This window comes from Candoia aspera, chromosome 4 (genome assembly GCF_035149785.1).
Source record: "Candoia aspera isolate rCanAsp1 chromosome 4, rCanAsp1.hap2, whole genome shotgun sequence".
Taxonomy (NCBI): Eukaryota; Metazoa; Chordata; class Lepidosauria; order Squamata; family Boidae; genus Candoia; species Candoia aspera.
Genome location: NC_086156.1, coordinates 73895854 through 73915912, shown reverse-complemented (window position 1 = coordinate 73915912; position 20059 = coordinate 73895854). Strand labels below are relative to the sequence as shown.

The following is a 20059-nucleotide window of genomic DNA, read 5'->3' as shown; positions in this document are numbered from 1 at the left end:
AAGTACAATTGAGCTTCTGTTCCTAAATGTTGATTTCTTTTTTTTTAAAAAGTAGATGGATTTTTATTGATGGAAGGCTGGTTTGGGCCATCCAGAGGTATTTTTAACCTCTGTTCCATTCCCTGAGCATCAGGAATAAAGCCGCCCTTTGAGGCTGAGGGCAAGGCTGCATATTACACTACCCATGTGGCTGCTATCTGAAACTACATTCTTCTGTTACTGTGCCAGATACCTAAGGGGATTTGCTGCACAACAGTTTTCCTTACAATTTGCCATACTGTCATTTCAGCACTGAATTTCCTCGTAGTCTATGTTAAGGATCAAGCAGCTAGTTGCTCCAATACCAAATTAACTTACATCTGTCTATTGAGATGTAAATGGGTGGAGGAAGTGATGATTATTGAATTTTCTGGCAGCCTGTCTTGGAACGGTAGGAGGGATCCCTGCCTGCTCCTCCATTACTTCCAGAAAATAACAGTTATTGGCCATATACATTTAATCAGGGAGAGGGGAGAACTTTTCAGAGGCAACCCTGTGGCAGAAGTAAAGCAGCCTTCTTACCCCTGGTGCCCACAAGATACCTTGGATTTCAGCTCCAATAATTCCAAGCCAGCAAGGTCTGAGGAACCTTTGAGGGGGGGTCCTAGGATGAAGGAGACTGCAGTAAACAATTTGCCTCTTAAAACTGTCTCTGTTCAAATCTAGAGGAACTTTAGAGTGGTGGTTTTGTGTGGGAGAGGCAGGGTACTCCTCACCCTGGTGTTATGTCATTGAATGATAAAGTTATATTTAAGGCGTTGCTGACATGAGTAGTGTAACCTTCCACATCGCTGCCCTCATCTTCCACTTTCTTTCTCTGCTTTCTCATAATTATTTTGTAAAATGCTCCTCCTGTGCCACAAAATATTTTTGCATACGCATGACATCTCTTAACTGGCTGTATCTGCCCCTCTTTTTTTCATGCTGCTTTCTCTTATTTTATCTTTTGTCTACTTAGCATTTTTAAAGTTTCTCTCTGTCTCAGCCAGTTCAAATGTTCTGGGGAGGTGATTTTTTTTTTTTTTTTGGTCTTGGGGGAGGGTTTTGGCACCATGGATTTCAAAATGTACAAATGGTTCACGCTAACACACACCAGGTATATCTGATGTTCAGATGGCATAAAAATAAAAAATATTCTTTTTCAAAAAGACTGTCTGTTGTCTTTGCCTATAGAGGCACAAGTGTAAGCTCTTGGGGTATCAGTGGCATGGTGATTCTGTTGGTTAGTCCCTCTGTTAGTCTTCATAGCACAAGTTACCTTAGTAAGGTTCTTCTCTTTACCATTACTCATTGGTAAAATCAGTCAAGCAGATTGACTCCATTCCTATTTCATGAAATCTCAGAGTTGTCTAAACATGGAAGCATTTTATTGCAGCCTGTCTTCTGGAGAGAACCCACCCAGTATCTGAATATCTTAACAAGTGATCATTTGAGCTGTAAGGTCTTAATCAGTAACACCAGTCATGTGGTTGCCAAAAATATGAAGTTGCAGGTAGCCACTTTGAACCTCTAATCTTACGTAAACTCAAAAGATGGCCATAGGTTAGTTAGCTTTTATCCTTACATCCCACCCGCCTCTGTATATCTCTATAAGGTTGAAAAAAATTGTTGATTGTAAATAAAATGCAATATGCTTGAAGTAACTATATCAGAACTAAGCATTAATTCCAAAATAGTAGTTGCTTTAGCTGAAGGGAGGATGATATCCATGTTGTGGAAGCCTTACATGGCTGTCAACTGATTCTCCAGAAGTTATCAAATGCATAGCCTGTGGGGATGGTCCAAGTGCAGAGTTGGATCAGGGATTATTCAAAAAGTGGAAAGTCCTCTATGAAAATTCTTTAACTTATGGAAATTTTATAGTTTACTTGCATGCTTTACCTTTCTGTATATTTTGTTTTAAAGGCAAGCTTCATAGAGACACCAACTTCTAGTACTTAATAAAAGTGGCTTATTTTTATTCTGAGTTTTTTGTTCTCTCCACCAGTGTAACTGTAAGTGTTGAGGTGCTTCAGAAATGAGTTAGTTGTAACTCAAATATTTATAATTAAAATTAAAATTTTCTATGACATCATAGCCTATGCTTGCTGCCTAAGACCAGAGCCAGTTTTTCATGTTAGCTGTGTATTAAGCTATGACAATTACATCTACATTCTCCACCTGAGAGATAACATGCATTTTCCTATCTTACTGCTATATAAATGTTCATAGGAATTATCAAACATGTATATAATAATAGAAAGGACATTACATTGATAGGCTTACACCAGTTATTGTAGGCTTATCAGGGAATACCCTGTATTGACTTAAGGGTATTTCATTTGTTAGTTAGACTTATAAGTCATCTGGAACATGCCATCTTGTAAGCTTCACTTTTGCCTTTGAAGACACATCAAGTCTATCTGCAGTCACAAGGTTTCAACATGTACCATTCTACAAATATGAATTCTGAAGTTTGGACTTTTCTGCACTCACTTGAAATCTCAGCTCCCAAATTTTTTTTTATGTTGAGAAAATTATCTTTTCCTTGCATGAATGTTAAGTGCAGTGATGAAGAGGGGGATACACACACACTCACATACACATATATACACATACATATACACTGTGTGTATATATATATATACACACACACGTACCATCTCCTGTTTTGTGAATATTGTTCAATCCCATATTCTCTTTCCTCAACAGTGTATTACGTTAAATAATTTGTTATTGGACAATATCTGCTTGGCAGGAGATTCAAATATAGCTGCAAACATCATTAAATATGATACCATTTGCATTTTTTCCTTCAACATAAGTGCAGAAACTAATGGAGAAAAAGATACTTGTATTAGAAGTACAACAAGTACGTATACAAGTAGGCTGGTTCTAGTCTTGGCTCTCTGCTTTTATCAGGAAATCTTACCTAACTGCCCCTTCCTATGTCACCTGTTTTATAGTTTCCTGTTTTCATAAACACTCAACTCTTCTATGAGCCTTTTCCTCAGATTTGAATCCTCAACTTAAAAGCCTTGGTCCAGGAGTATATATTTTGTTAAAGTGCAGGAAAAGTAATAAATGCGGAGCATAATTCAGGATCATGATAATTTATGCTTTCACCTACAACAGCAGGCAATGTCTCTAACCTTTGTGGTGTCAGCTGTATGTGTATTATTAGCTGCAATCCCTGAAGATACATCTTGTGCTGACCTATTAGAGGTGAAGGAGGATGAATTATTGGGGCTTCTAGTTTATTGAGATTAGAGCGAAGGTGAAGAGAATCTCATTGAATACAACCATTTCCATGATAGCAAAAAAAGTCTTTTGCACTACTGTTGAATCTGTAAACTATTCAGAAGAGCAATTCCATATTATAAAGGTCTTGTTACAGCTTGCTCCTCTTAAATGTTGGCATGTTCAGAAATTCCCTTTGACAATTCTGTGAAGAATTTTGCAGATAAAGTTGCTTGGATCTGTTCTAACTTGGGCTCTGTTCAGTGGTGGTTCTGGAGAATACTGTGGCTTCCTGTTGGCAACTTTTGTTGAATATCTTTCACTTTGTAAATACTGATAATTGGACAGGATCCATGGAGAAACAGTCTTGTCTTATTTGTCTGAACTTCCTGGGAGAAGTTCTCTGATATTTCACATGGATCTTTCCTAGCCCTAGGAAGTATTGACCAAAAAAAAAAGCTTGCTCAAATTTTGAATTGCACAGCTATCAAAATACATTTTTCAAAGGTACATATTTTTACAAATATACATACATGCATGGCACTTTACAAAATTGAGAGAGCACGCTTTGTCTCAAAAGGCTCACAATCAAGCATTTGATTGGGATGAGGCAGGGAGACAAGTGAAATAATAAAACTAAACATACCAGAATAAACACAATGAGTTGTTTTATAACTGGACCGCCTAATCCATCTATTCTGTTACAATGGATTTCTGAAACTGCAAGAAAAGTCATTTTCCTATTCTCTGCCACGTGATGCTTGCCATTAAGAATATTAAGATTAAATCCAGAAACCCTTCATGTACCAAGTATGTTTTATCATTAAGCTACAGCAGGACAAGATGGGGGTAAATGCAGTTTGGTATACTGAAGCTTGATTAAAGTTTGAAATGCTCTAATATAGGAAAACTGGATTAGAGGGAATTGAAAAGGAATACTGCCATAGATTTTTTTTAGAAAGAAGTTCCCTCAAAGGGGGAAATTGGAGGAATTGGAGAGCAAGAAACCTTCAGCAGCTGAGGACAGTAGTTTGGTCTAGTGGTTAAGGCAACGGGCTAGAAACCAGGAGGCTGTGAGTTCTAGTCCTGCCTCAGGCACGAAAGTTGGATGGGTGACTTTGGGCCAGTCACTCCCTCTCAGCCCAACTCACCTCACAGGGTGGTGGTTGTGGGGAAAATAGGAGGAGGAAGGAGTGTTAGGTATGTTCACCACCTTGAGTTATTTATAAAAATAATAAAGGGATAAAAAAAATGAATAAAAAAGTAAAAACCACAACACTCTACTGAAGTATGCTACTAATAATGATGGCTATATATGGTCTCTAATGTTCGAACCTCAGTGCCAGCTGCTGTGGACGGACAATGGGAGGATGATAGCACTTTTGCGCTTTCCAAGGGTATCTGCTTGACCACTCTGGAAGCAAAAGGCTAAATTAGATGAGCTTTCTAACCTGATGGCAATTCCTCAGAGTTGTTGAAGCAAAGCCAGGGTCACAGACTAAGCAAAGAGCTTGAATCCTTCCAAGTTTGCATTGGCAATGGCCTCCCCCATTTTTTCTTGCCTTCGTTGAGCAAAGACTGTAATATTGGGCTGTTGTGATTTTATTACTGCATCTTCATAATTCGTAAGCCAAAGCTGCCTTAGCAAAATTTCTATTGTGGAAGGCAAAATGTAAATAATAAAACCCAACCTTTGCTTCACCTAGCGCCCTTCATTCCTTCCGAATTACGATCCTAGTCTTTCCCAGCCAGCGCTTCCAGTAGACGAGCTAATCGGGGCTTACAGGAAGGCTACGGGGGTCTTTAACACCCAACGGTTTTTGGTAAAAATGTGAAGTGGAGGAGGACTTCGCTTGGCCCCCATTAAGAGTTTGGTGAAGAGAGCCATTTTTCACCAGCTGCCGCTAGAGGGAGAGTGTTTCGGGTCCACTTCGGTGGAACGCGCCTCCACCATGGCTGCTCTGAAAGAGACCCGAGGATGCTGGCGTCCTCTAACGCAAATCGGTTTAGCGACGTGGGTTCCTAGAAATCGTGCATTTTGTTCCTCTAGCGGGGGTTGCCCCTTTCCGCCTCCATCGCTCGTGCTGGCTGAGGGCGGGGTGAGGCGAGGTCACCCCACACTTGCGGGATGTGACTTGGGAGGATGATGGCGCGGGCTCAGGGTGCGTGCACTCAGCAAGCAGCGACGCACCGTCAAAATGACGTCTGTTTCCTCCCCTCCATCAAAAGGTGGCAAAGATTGAGGAAACTAAAGCCCCTTCATCCTGCTAAACCCCATGCATGGCGCGTGATTCCTCCCGCCCTCCTCACCCTTTTCCAATTCTATAGGAGCACATGTACCTACATCCTAAAACGGGCCTAGCTGAACACGGTATTTCTTATCAACGCCCATTTCTTCTCCTTTTTGCCCCAAGGCTCTGTCCCAGTTAGAGCCCTATTTTGCCTGCCCACTCTCAGATGGCCTTCCTCGGCCTGTGCGCCCCCGCTGCCTTTGCTGACTAGTGATGATAGGAGTTGTAGTCCAGCACATCTGGAGGGCGCCGTCTTGGGGAAAGGCTGTCGGACGGTTGTCAGAGAGTGCCTGCCCTTCAGAACCTGCTGTCTTGGCAAAAATTCTGAAGGCTCGTCCTATTTTGGAAAGGAAGTTAAAGAATAAGCTAATATCGCGCCCCGAACGGGAATCCATGGGCTTTGAGACCCAGGGAGCTCTCCGCCCGTCTCTCTCTTGCCTCCGCGCCTCGGCTGCTATTGCTGCCCGAGACCCTCATTCCTCTAGCAGGTGACTCTGCTATTTCTTCCCTCTCCTTCCTCCTCGGCGTCTCCTTCTCCCTCCCAGGCCAGAGCTCCTGCCCGAGGGAATGGGCAAGCCGCGGCGTCCGCCTCGTTCGCTTCCCCTGCTTTCTCCATCTAACCATCCCAGCCTTTGCAAAATCCGCGCGCTCCCTCTGCGGCTGCTGTCTGCTCCTCAGCCCAACTGAGCGCCGAGACCTTCGGTGCTTGCTGGAGGAAGCCACCCCGGGGAGAGGTTTAGCGTTTTCGCCTGCATCCTCCACAGAAGAGGAGCTGCAGCGCAGCGGCGTAGAAAAGTTGCCACTAGCTTATTTTCGATGCGCGTCGGTGCACGAATATTCCAAGCCAAGCACCTGCATTGTGACTTCCTGTGCTATTGGTTTCGATCCTTCCTCTTTTGGGGGTGGAGGGGAGGGGGAAGTTAAGCGGAGGAGCTCGTCACTTCTCGCCTTCTCAAGACCGACCACGCGTTGTCTCTCCGCCGCTTGCAGTGGATCCGGGGATGCAGCTCTTTTTTCTGAAGGAAGTTGTGTCGCTGCCTTCGCGTGGAAAATGAATCCAGCAGCTTGGATCTAGAAAAGCGCGAGGCAGCGCTCTCCTGCCTGGTGGTGGCCCCAAAGGAGCGGGGCTCAGCAGTCGCCTCTTTGGGCGACGTTCCCCCCAGTCCGCCACGGCCCTCGCTTCTGCTGTTTCCGGTAACTCCAACCGCCAGAGCAAAGTCATGGACAACCGCCGCGGCTCCCTGCCTTTGAAGATTTTTTAAACACGTGTCGGGAGTTCTGGAACACCCCCCACCCTTTTCCCGCCTGTTTTTTAATTTTATTTTATGGGGGTGATTTTTCTTATAGGAATCTCTTCCTCCCCTTGACCTGTTTCCTACTTCAGGGGGGGAAATCGGGGGAATTTTAACTTGCAGCCTTTTTCCTGATTTAATTTTATTTTGTAATATTAAAATCTGAGAATGGGCAATGCAGCCAGCAGCATGGAAATGTCTCCAGCGAAGGAGATTAAAAGCCAACCAACCGCTTCTTCACCTTTACCCCCCAAACAGCCTGCACCCCCCAAACTACCCATGCCCAGTGCCGAGGAATTGGAAGAACGATTTGGACATGTTCTGGTAAGTCTCTCAGGAGCCTTCCTCAACCTTTACTTCCCTCTCCCACCTCAACAAAAGCCATCCTTTAACTTCACCTTCCTTTCCCCTTCATCATTCTAGCTTCTTGTGTTAGATTGGATGGGGGTCTTTAACATGAAACCTATGTGAAGAGGAAGGTAACCCAACAAGGGGTAGACGGAGAAAGAATCTTTGAAGTGATGGTGACTGGTAATGAGATAATGTTTGAGAATTCCGTTGCTGGATTATGTGATATCACTAACACTTCTTGTGCCTCATCTCTCTCTGATGAAAGTGGTATGAAATGCAGTTCTCATGCTGAAAATCTATAATGAGAATAAGATGGTCAAAGGAACAGGATCAATGTTCAGGGGCCCACATTCTGTCTTGTTAGGATTCTTATCTAAGTTAGAGGGAGGGTGTGACTATGGAGGGAGGAGAGAGGGTGAGAACAGCTCCCAGTTCATTCATCTGAAGAGGTGTGTGCTCTTGTGTTGCCTCCAGCTCCCTGTGGAGGTTTAAATCTTTCTTAGTGTTTCCAGAAATATGTGTCTCTTGTAGACTACAGATCAGCTTAATGAAAAGATAGCTCTCTCCTTTTTCCGTTTTCTTAATTTGATATTAGTAGCAACAACCAATCTTCGTTGCCCTTTTCTAACCTTGAATGCCTAACTGAAGTTGAACTACACCACCCGTTGCCGCCACCGCCACCACCCAGTCCTGGGAATAATGTTCCCCTGAAGGTGTTACCCTGTCAAAATTCCACAGAGCAGCGCCTAATCTCTGACGCTGCTCTGACTGACTACAGCTATGCTCCTAAGGCAGCCTTCCTGGGTCCTCTGGATGTGTTGGGACTTCATGGTCCTGCCTTCATCAGGCTGGCTGGGATTTCTAGGGAGCTGTAATCCCAACCCATCTGGAGGAAACTGGATCGAGGAAGCCTGGCCATATTTGAAGCTCTCTTCTGGATTTGGTGTTTTCAGATCCATGTTTGTCTCTAGGGAGACAGCATTCTGAGCACTTCAGTTTAAATGTGACAAGACAAATTCCCAGCAAGCTACACTGAAGGCACAGAAAATAAACTCTCCCATGAAAACCACAGCTGAACCTTGTACTCCACAGCTTCAATTTTTTAAAATCCAAATACGAATATACCCTTATCCTATTAGATTAGTTTTCTCCAAAGCTTTACTGCAATCATGTGCCTGCCTCCAAAAAGTAGCTTGGTGTATTTTAAGTATCCTGAAATGAATGATTAGTTCTCTAGTGTGGAAGATGGTGGCAGAACAGTGTGAGACCTATAGTTTAAGCATTTATCTAGATTTGGAGCAGGAGTTGTGCCTCCAGTTAGTTCCTGTTCTTTTTTTTTCTTTTTTTTTGGTGGCATTTTGTGTAGATTCATAGTTGTTGTTATTACCTTTTTAGGACCAGCTAGAATGTGGTATTTGCCCTATTAAAATCACTAGAGAATAGACACTTACGTGTGCCATTTTGCTTGAACTTTATTTTTAATAAAGCTATCTTGGAGGGGGAGGAATCATGCCTAGATTGAAAAAAGTGACTAATTTGGAAAACAGGATATGTAATATATGGGGATCATTAGCAAAGAGTAGAGAGTTGAATGAGCATTTTTTCACTTGTAGAGGTTTAGAAATGTGTGCTCATAAATGCTTAAAGCAGATTATTTCCCCTTATTGTCTTAATCATTCTTGTAGAACCGTAAATAAAAGTGTCAATGTTCCTTTCCATATCCATAATGCACTATTAGTGTAATGGTCTTGTAAAACCAAGAGTAGCAGTATAAAATGGAAAAGTCATCACTAGTTGTGGGTGTATGTATTTGGTATAATAGCATAAGTGAGACTGCAACAATTAGGAATGCAACTTTCAACCTGTTTTCTATATGTAGTGAGGATTTGTAGGAATCTCCTGAATTCTTTCAAAAACTATTATCCAGGGTTTTAGAGAATGATCCAAATTGTGCTCCAAATTGCTGTGAAGTTTAATCTAACTTTTTAATGTTTCTGGAATACGTTTCTTTAAAAAATGGACTTTGTCCTCCCACTGTTTAGCAAGAGAAAAATTCAAATGGTTTTAGCAGTTTTGCTTTTCACCCGGATGAGCTGACATTTGAAGAAAGGGCAGACTATTAGGACTAGATTAAGTGTGTTAAGGTTTACAAAATCAGAGCAGTTTAAAATCTGATTTTTAAAAAGCATCTTTAACTTTTTTTTTAGGTTTTTACCCAAATAGGTCAAATCTGTTTCTTATTTTTAAAAATCCCTATAGCTAATTTTTATTTTTATTTTAGACAGAACGCCTCAAAATTTGCAGCTAAGAGACCCTCAACTTTCAGGCAGATAGGCAGAGGGTGTCAGCACCTGTTCTGACAGAGGGGTTTTGTGCTGAGGAAAGAGTTGATTGTAAATTATCTTTTTCTGAATGTGGTAAAACTGATTGTCAGAAATTTGGAGAGGAAGAGATTAACATACTGCTGTTTCTGTAAAATAAAGCAGTTGTTAAGCCAGTCAGCAAGTTAATACAATTCTCATAATTATGACACAATTGCTCAGAAACCATCTGGTGCAATGGATGGTTAAATTAAAATTTTCTGTCCTAAGGTCATTCCATCTTTCTCAAGACACAATGATTGGGATAATCAGCAGTCACAAGCCAGATCTGTTAATTGTTACATGTAATACTCCCCCTTACTTCCCCTCCTGTCCCCATTACTGCATTTTACACAGAGAATAAAAAGTTTTCAGCTTCCCTCTTTTTGACACGAATGCCACAGCACTGCCACTGACAGCATGTGAGAGAAACAGACTGGGACCATTGCTCTGTGGAGATGCTGATCCTTATAGATGGTCCAACAATTCACATTTTGTAGATACCATAAAATAAGAATAAAGCAATTTGCCCTCTACACCATTCAGAAGCCTATTTTTCTAGGCAAAAGTGAGAGTGTTGAGTACAGGATGAGTTAATTTGCTGCCGTGCCTGCAGTGGAGCAGCCTTCTGAATCCAGCATCCTGCAAATGTGTTAGGATTACAGCTTCCAGAATTCCCAGCCTAATAGGATTTCTGGGAGTTGCAGTCCAATATATCTGCAAGGCATGAGGATAGAAATGCTAAATCAGAGAGTAGTATCTATAATTAAAATACAGGGGGGGAAAAGACTTCTAGCTGCAAAGAAACCCAACAATGTGATATAATCTCTCCAGATGCAGATCTACCCGAGCAAAGACAGTTCAACGATCCTGGATCATAAGTAATACTTCTTTTCACCCTCAAGTTGCCAATCCACAGGGGGATTATTTTGTTGTTGAACTTGTCAGCAATCTGCTTTTGGGATAGCAGCATCTTGGTCCATTCTTTCACATCTGTTTCTCAGAACAAAATATCCTTTGGGAATACTAGTAGTTGACTCGATTGTAGTGGATATTTTAGTAAGTGCTGAAGTTCATATGAAGATGTCTGTTATCACTGAAAATGAATGCATGGTGCTACTTTTTGTTTAAAAGCCTGGAATTCAGAAAATAATAGCTAAATGTGGGATTCGTGTGGTACTTCCACCAACAAAGTAAGTGCGTGCATAAGAGATTATGGAAGAAAGACTATCGGATCAACAGGTGTGACATCTGGATAGCCCTGAACAACTGAGTGATAGTTACAGCACTGGGATAGTAAGATAAATCTGGTTACAAATACTGCCTAGCTACCATTTAGGAAGCCCTCTCTTAAATCTCAGTTCATCTCTTCTGATCACATCAGGATAATGCAAAATGCATGGTAGGAAAGCGAGTGATGCAAAAACTTTAGGGAAGTTAAATAAGTTTGGAACTAAGGGGCTGTATTTTTATGCTATCTGAATGGATGCTATATGAAAACCAAATTATAAATTTAATCCAAAGAACTTTGGATCAGGCATGTCAATGAAGATTCTCAAGCATCCAGGTGGAATTGTCTGTAAGTTGAGTCATGGCAACTGGACTTCTTCCTTTTTGGTTGAAACGTTTCGATGCTTGTCCAAGGTTGGTAAGGGGACCCCATATATGTCTTCCAGGGTGGCTGCATTGTCCCTGCACCTGAATGGCTTGTTAATTGTGCCATGGAGGTGTGGATTGTCTTTGGGATATCTTACTCCTAAATCCTTCGCTCATCGCCAAGTGGATCGTTAAGAGTTAACAAGCCATTCAGGTGTAGGGACAATGCAGCCACCCTGGAAAACATATGTGGGGTCCCCTTACCAACCTTTGCCCGGACTGAAGAAGCTGCTTGGACAAGAAGCGAAACATTTCAACCAAAAAGGAAGAAATCCAGTTGCCGTGACTCAACCTACAGACACTGGATCAAGTAATGGCCCATTTCCCAAAGTCGTCAATTAGATAGGACTCACCAAAGAGTGAGAGCAATCACCTTTTCTCCCAGAAGCTGTTATTCAGAGATTTGCTGCTTATGTTCTTTGAAAGACCATATAGCTGTTCCTAGAACTTCAACACTGGTCAAAGGCTCTGGGGTCCCAAGCACAGTTACTTGATGCCCAAGTCTCTTCTCCATGTCTATGGTGTGGGGAGGTAGAAAAAGTTAACAGTGATTGAGGGGACATGTCAGAGGGCTGAAGAACTATTGCCCAGGCCTCCTCAATCCCTGCATATAACCCTCAATTAGTTTATAGCCTTGTTACTTGTGAATTTGTCTAGTCTGCTGTTAAGGACATCCAACTTGGTGGCCATTTTTACATGTTAATGAATGAATTCCAAGTTTGTTTATTTACTTATTTGTGTCAGAAGCATCACAATTAAAATAAGGCATACAGTAAAACATAGAATTTAAAATATAAAATATAAAAGTTAAAATACATAAAAGTTAAATAGATCTTGCCCAGAAACTGACAACATTAATTGCGTTCTGTCGCGCTGTCATCAGGTCCAATTCCAAGTTGAATTATGTGTTCTGTGCTTTAGTGCTAGTTTTATTGGACCCGCCATTCAGGTTCCTGAAATGTTCCAGATTCCAGCATTATGAGAGAGGAGGGGAAATTTCCATTTTCTTTACTCCATGTGTAATTTTATGTACCCTTATCATCCCTCCTCCCTCAAGGGTCCATCATTTTCCAACAGGGATCACAGAATCCCTCCAGAAGTTGAGAAAACAGGACATTTCTCCTGTAGCTCCTATCCACCACCAGAAATCAAAAGGGGTGAACGTGGAATTCCTTTGACTCTCTCTGGTGAACAATCATACAATGGTTGTGCATGACTATAATAGTAATTCATTTCATAAGAAGCGGCTGAGACCACAGAGGTACCTGACAGGATTTTTAGAAGAGTTTGGGGATAATTCATGTAAAAGACTTTTTTAAAAAAAGGAAAAACACTGAATAAATAGTATTATCTAGTAAACTAAGTGCAAAAGGAGACTCACTTTTTGTTCCAAGCATACATATACACTTGAAAAAGTTTGGGTATTATATATAAATTGAAATTGATTGCTCACTCCACCCTTATATTGCATGACTCATTCTACTGGTTTGCAAAGTGATGGGTGAGAATCAATGTTATTGCTGTCATTCAGGATCAAAGGAGCTGTGCAGTTTATGTGCACCATTTACATTAAAGGAGAAAAAGTAAAATGTCATGAATACATTTTTGTGACACTCCTCCTTTATTTCCATTGCTACAAGGATATTCAAAGAAGTCTTTCTTCAACTGGCCAGATTATACAGGATAGATGAGAACAGAATTGTCTCAAGATGCCTTAGTGCCTCAGGCAAAAAATACAAGTTTTAGGAGAGTTGAAGTAGCCCAGTTTCTCCTTGCTGTGTTTTCCCTGTCTTATTTTATGGCATTGCAATTAGGGCCATAAAGTGCTTTGGATCTGATTCCAGAAAGGTACTTTGGAGTGTGCAGGAGTATGAATGTAGCCCTGGTCTTGAATTCTTAAAAGCAGCTTCTTTTCTCAAAATCTTGGAGCTCCCCTCTAAAGCTGCTATGTAGTCATTGGAAAGAAATGCAGCTGCTTTAAAAGAAATGCAGACAAGTGCTACTATTGTACTCATACATGCCCTGAAATACCTTTTTGAAATTGAATCTAACAAATTGCTGAGCATTAATAACAGTAATATATTTAATAATCAAGAGTTGATTATTTTCTCTGTCATCTCTTTCCTTCCTCTTTGTAATTGTGTCTGCACCTAGGGAAGATTGATAGAGATCAGAAGACTCTTGAACTTGTCTCCTGGAATGAATGGACACCCCTCCTGCCCATTAACATTGTGTACCTCCTCCTCTGAAAGTCCAAATAGCAGACCCCCCTTCTGTAATATGCTGGATAATAATATGACCTAACAGGGTTGTTACAACATTCCAGATTGATAATGCAGGTGAAGTACCCTGAACACTTGGAAACACTATGCAAATATATATATTTATGTAAGAAATGCAATACTTGTTTCTAAGAAAAATAACCCATTCTAAACCTAAGGATGAATGTTTAGGGCATTTGCCAGGCATGATTAGGAAAAATTGCTTAACATTAGGCAGTAGTTTATTTTGAAGTGTGTCCTTTATAATATTTTGTTTATTTATTTTATTAGGTTTATATGCTGCTCCAATCAATACCGATTCTAAGTGGCTTACATACCTAAATATATAAACAGGATGTTACGGTTTGTTTCCTCACAAACATTACAACTTCCTAGAATATAAATACAATATATTCCAGACACACTGCCTCCCACTGACAGTCTACTGAAGTCCGAGCATGAATCCTATCAGACTACATCAATTTCAATCAGGCTTGTATCGAATAGGAATAGTAAACACATTTATTTGTGTTTAATACTCTTTATAGGACAATGTCATACCAGCTTACTTGGAAGTCAGTCACAATTACTGGCATATCCAGGTAAATGAACAGAGGCTTGCCTGGATTAATAGCATGGGAGATAATATATGGAGGATGATAACTTGAAAGAGGCCCTTACTGTTCCTTTCTGGTTGCTGGAATTCCTTTGTGTTCAGGTGTCATCTTCATTATTGACAGAAATCTGCCATTGCTGTCCAGAGTGCTTAGAACAGCCTTTCTCATCCTTCAGAACTGTTGGTCTGTAACCCCCATAATCTCTAGTGTTCTAACCAATATAGAAGGCATTGGATTGGAAAAGCTGGCTCAGATCTCTGGGTAAAGCGATTGCTGGCAAACTAAAGCAATTACTGGTGCAAAGATGGGAAACCTTGGCCCACATGCGGCTTCCAACCCTTTTATGTTACTTCTGGAGTGCTCAAAGTTTTCCACTATTAATATTTGTTGGCAAATTACCCAAAAATTGGAATCAAGACTTCCTGTTGCCTCCCATGGAAAATGAACCACATAAAAATTTGCTAAGCTTAGTTTATTTAAATCAGAAAAAAAACCCACCTCCAATTCAGAACATCGTCAACTAATTATTTTGGAAAAATTATTCCCACTGCTTCCTTGCATAACATTATTTATTTGTTTGTTTGTTTATCAAATTTGTCACCGCCCGTCTCCTCCCACCAGAGGGACTCTGGGCGGTTTACAACAAAATAATAAAACAATAAATATATAAAATACATTATAAAATGACATATTATGACATGACAATTGTATTACTAATAAGAACAGTCCCAGGAATACCAATACCGCTATTGCTACCACTACTACTACTACTACTAATAATAATAAATATAATGTGCCACCCCCTAATACCCACCCTTATGCTATAGCTGTATACCTAATTCAAAATATAAATAAGTAAATAAATACATAATCCTGTAGAGCTATTTCATCTGTACTACTATCAATTCTTCAACTACTATCAATTCTTTCTTCAGCCACACTTACTGAGGAGGAAGATAGCACTGCAAGACAAATCATAATAACTAATTTACTTGGAATTTGGCTTTTTACTTATAATAGAAATAATACTAATACTAATAATACCTCTTGTTAGAGTCATCCTAGTTTCTGAAAAGCTGTAGAAAATAATTTTCAATAGTTGTTAAATTTTATTTTCTGTGCAAAACTAACTTGAAAATGTAAAGTGAAATACCTTCAGTTTGGTGCTAAGAAAAAAAGTATAATTATGTAGTGGTCTCTAGAAAGTCTGTGGAATATGTATATCTGGGTGTAGCTGCTCCTGGTAATAAGAGAAGGCCAAGAAGCTGCCACCATAAGGGACCATCAGAGTTTTATTGAGTTATTTATTTAATCAATATATATGGCCACCCATTTCACAAATTCTAGCTCTGGGTGGCTTTACATAAAATTAAAGAGAAAACATCCTACAGAAACAAAAACAACCAAAAACATGGGACAGACAAGGCCAACCAAGATCATAATCCACCACTACAGAATGGGCATATCCAATTCCCTGGCCAATGCCCAAGAGAAAGCACTAGCTGTCCATTGGGTGGACCTTTCCTCCAATAGGCCATTGATATACATCTGTGAGACCAAGTAATTCTTTTCATTTTGGGCAACCGCTGGTCAGGAATTGGCCTATATATAAGAGAGCTGCATGGAGCCCTGGCTTTTCTGGTACATCTCTGTTTTGCTAGGTGCTGAAAAAGAAATACCATGTCTGTGGCTGCAGCTCCTCACCCAACCCTGGGGACTTCCCTACTCTTTTATTTTCTGGGCTGCAAGTGAAATTCCCCCGCCCTTTATTTCTTCACAGAATGAAGTGAAACTTTGAGTCTGTCAAGGGTAAACCCAACACTGCCTGGCTTATAGTAGCCTTTTCCTGCCTATCCCTAAAATAGCTTTGATTTTGCTGAGTTAGCTTTAGGACATCACACAGCCACCTCATTCTCTCTCCCCCCAATAATCTCCTGTCTCTGAAAAAAGGAGGGAAACTCTGTGGGTGGGAAAGAAGCCTGCTAGCCATTGGTTCTTCAAAATGGAGAAGGTCAAAGCTATTAGCCAGGTAAAGGAGTCTTGGAGTCATAAATCTCTTACCAAGCTTTATCAGTGCAATCATGTATTTTTACACAAAAGTAAAATCTTAGTGTTAATGGAGCTTGCTCCTCCAGAAACATTATAGCTGAAATCCATTGTTTATGTATTTTAAAAGGTTGCATCTTTAATTGAAAGGCTTACCTGCTGCCATTCAGCACAGCTTCCAGGCCATTCTACAAAAACAAGGTAAAATTTGACCGCTCAGAGTCCCTCCTTGGGGGGAGATGGGCGGTAGTACAAGACTGAGACATAAAGAAATAAAATTTATAAATAAAATAAATTAAAGGAAAAATGCACAGTTTTCCCCCAACCTGGTGTCCTTCAGATATGATGGGATTGCAACTCCCAGAATTCCTAGCCTGTATCCTGGCTGGGAATTCTAAGACTTGCATTTTCAGCACATCTGGGGGATGCCAAACTGGAGAAGAATACAACCCATTGAAAATTCTAGGGAAGAAAAGAGTCTTCCCTATGCCAAAAGATATTGATTGACTATGTGCCATCATGTCTGTGTCTTAACAACCACATACTGTAGATAGATTTTCTCCATGACTATCTATTCCTAACTTGGTCTTTCAGATCTTCCAATGGTGTACCCATTGCTACTGTCACTGAGTCCATCCACCTTGCTGCTGGTCACCCTGTTCTTCTCTTTCCTTCTACCTTTCCCAGCATTATAGACTTCTCCAGAGAGCTAGGCCTTCCCATAATGTGTCCCAAATAGGCTAACTTGAGCTTGGTCATTTGTGCCTCGAGTGAGAGCTCTATGCCGAAAGATAGCAATAGTGTTAATAGATACATCTCTCTGGGGGGAATTTGAGATGAAAAGAGATTTTCTCTTTTTCTGCTGCTTTGCTTTGAGTGGTGGAAGCTGCCTGGAGGAAAGACCTCTCCTCACCTATTTTTATATATGTCAGTTGGTATAGGAGCAGATGGTTTTTCAATATCTGCATCCTAAGCTGTGTCGAGTTTTAAAGGGACTTTAAACCAGTTTGGGAAATGAACCAGAATACACTTACATTTTTAATACCTTTAGATATATTCTCATCTAATAGCTGAGGAATTGTATTTCACACTAAAATTTCTAAACAGTCTTCAAAGTCCTCTCCAGGTTCTACACATTACAGTAGTCAACCTTAAGATTGCTGTAGTTCATGTATAACTAGCCCAACTGGCATGCCCACTTAGGCTGATAAAAGGCATCCCTTGTTACAGATGCTATTAGAACCTCCAGGGACAAGGCTGGATCAGGAATAATCTCAGTCTGAAACACTTAGACAGAGATGAGGAACTGATGACCCTTGAGATTTTGATGAAATTCCTGTCATTCTTCAGATTGGCTATCCTGACTGGGATTGCTAGGAACTATAGATAAATAAGGTCCTCAGAGTCCCCATCCCTGAGCGGGACATGCTGCCATCACATCTGGAGTAGGTTGATCTCTCACTCCCAGTTACTCAGCAAGAGGTGAAAGAGACTGAAACCTGCTCCTTTTCTTGCCACATGAGCTGGATTTCACTGCCACAAGTACAAGTGCCTGATGAACAAACAGACTTGTGCAACTGTGCCAAATCCCACAAAATTAGGAAAAATAAAAAGAGCTAGGCTGCCCAGTGATTAAGAGACTCTTATTCATCTGTCTCTGAGCCAATTTAGTAACTGATTAAATTTAAATGTATTTGCATGTTACCAAAAATGGAAGACCACTGCCTTTTTGTGATAATGAAGGAAGTGTGAAAGAATTCACAGTTGAAGAAATGAGTGTTACTGTCCTTTATTAAGGAAAATATATTTTATATTTCTTTATTATATTCTCACTGCAGTGAGCACCGATGTAGCCTAAAAAATGAAGTATGCCTTTAATCCACAGCTCCTGATTTAAAGTTGGTGCTTTAATCATTTCAAGCTTTAGAAATAAAGCAGCCTTCAAAACAAGAGGTTCATTAAACTAGGTCAAATCTGAAAAGGTCCCTACAGATTATATTCAACAAGCTAATACTAAAACACTCAAAATTAGCCATTAAATAGACGCTCACATGTGCACACAAAGTAGAATGAACAGCTTTCTTGGGCTTTGTTTATAGTTTCAGACCTGTACTGTGATGGCAAAGGGCTTGTGTTTTTTTCTGGTAATGATTAAATGATTGCATGTCATAGAGGAATAGGGCAGACAAAAGGACTGCTTCTACATGTACAGCTTCTAGTGCCAGCAGATAAAAGAAAAAAAGAATGCAGCTATTCCAGGTTTTCTTTTTTGTGGTAAGGAAAAAGATACTGAAAATAATGGAAAATAAGGGAGGGCTATGAATGGAAGATGGGCCTTCTCCCCATCCCCAAACTGAGGCAGGCAGTTACACAGTGGAAGCATTTAAGGCAAGAGACTCCATGTTTGGGGCAGCTGGGGTGGACATTTGGAATGGATGCTCCCGTAAAATGGTTGCCACAGCAGCTATAGCCGCTCACAAGACATTCATGTATACCAGAAGGCCAGCAAAATACTAGGCTGCAGCTACTCTGTTTGATTTCTAAGATTGCATCTGGGATCTACTGGGGTTCAGAAGCATTCTTGGACATACAGGTTATTCTTGAGGCTGATGCTTTGAAGCATGTTAGTTCCATCTTCATTTTCTAATTAGAAGAATCTTAATTATTTTATTGTAATTCATTACGCTTTCCAATTATGACTTTGGAGGCTTAGGTCCTATGGCTTCTGTCTGTCAGATCCTATGAAAGGGCAGGATATTGGGAAAAAAGAAAGTAAAGAGCGATGGCCCAGGAGGAACAACCTATAATTTATTCCGTTATTGAGATCGGAGCCAATATGAGTTGAGGCCAAGAAGCTATTTAGTCTGGGTCTCCAGGGGGAAGGCAGGTCCTGAAGAAGAGAAATAGGAAGGAGATGAAGAAGAGTGAAGTGAAAGAATAGTATATCAGCTTGAAGTAACAAGGCAACTATGTAGCTGGAGATAGCCAGTAAGTTTTCAAACTTCAGTTGCTTATGTTAACCCACATACGCTTCATGAAGAGGAAGTAGATTTGTGCAAGGCATTTCCGGCTTTTGACAGCTCAGCTCTTGCAAAAGCATATGGCCCATTTGTCAATCATAACTTTAAGGAAGTGTGGTGAAGAGTAAACGGTTAAGATGAAACTGATCACTGCCAAAGACAAATGTAGCATGCTAGCAGCTGTCCAAAGATTGTAAAATAACTGTGGAGGAGTTTGATGCAATTTTTATAATATAATCTAATTTTGTAATTCAAACTTGCATGTATGTTTGAATAAAAGAAAAGCTTTTTTCCCTCTTTGGCTGTGATATTGGTCTACTCTTCATGCAACAATAGTAGCCCATGGGCAAGTTGACAGGTGCAGAGGTGCAACTTGGATGTATAAGACATTGATTAGAAGTGTGAATGGACTCCCTTTAATAGCACTATGTGTGAGCTGAACTGGGGAAAAGACAGTTGTCAAGTATAATCTCTACAATGCCAAAGCTCCCAGGCTCAATCCCTGCCATATCTGGAATAAAAAATTGGAGAGCTGGGCTAGAAAAAAATATCTTCATGAACCCCTTGAAGAGATTCTGGCAAAGTAGCTAATGCAGAACTAGATAATCCATTGGTCTGACCTGACATAAAGCATTTCACCTATGCGGCTTATTCGCACATGCTATTTATTTGGAATGTTTGTATGCTATGTGTATATCCACAAATAACACCAGATGATTACTGCATCAAGTGTTCAATGCAGTAATCATCTAGTGATGTATGTAGATATATGAGCTGTGCTTTAAGCAACTGACATCTTATGTGTTAGATCTAGTATCCAGGCTTTTAAAAACAAGTCTGTTAACCATGCCTAATCCTTTTTCATACAAGGGAGGGAGAATTATGAAGCTGGTGCTTCCTGATTGAG

General features: G+C 40.5%; 1 protein-coding gene across 5 annotated transcripts in view; it reads left to right on the top strand.

Annotated features, from left to right (window-relative positions):
* The first annotated feature begins 6707 nt into the window (after nucleotides 1-6707).
* Nucleotides 6708-20059, top strand: part of FMNL1 (formin like 1) — a 78770-nt gene continuing 65418 nt past the window's right edge. For 2 of the 5 annotated variants that reach the window (XM_063300549.1, XM_063300551.1), the window contains exon 1: nucleotides 6708-7165. In XM_063300549.1, the coding sequence (XP_063156619.1) occupies nucleotides 7010-7165 (156 nt within the window). In that variant the 5' untranslated portion in view covers nucleotides 6708-7009. The remainder of the gene's footprint in view (nucleotides 7166-20059) is intronic. The other 3 variants (XM_063300552.1, XM_063300548.1, XM_063300550.1) reach the window with 2 other exon arrangements.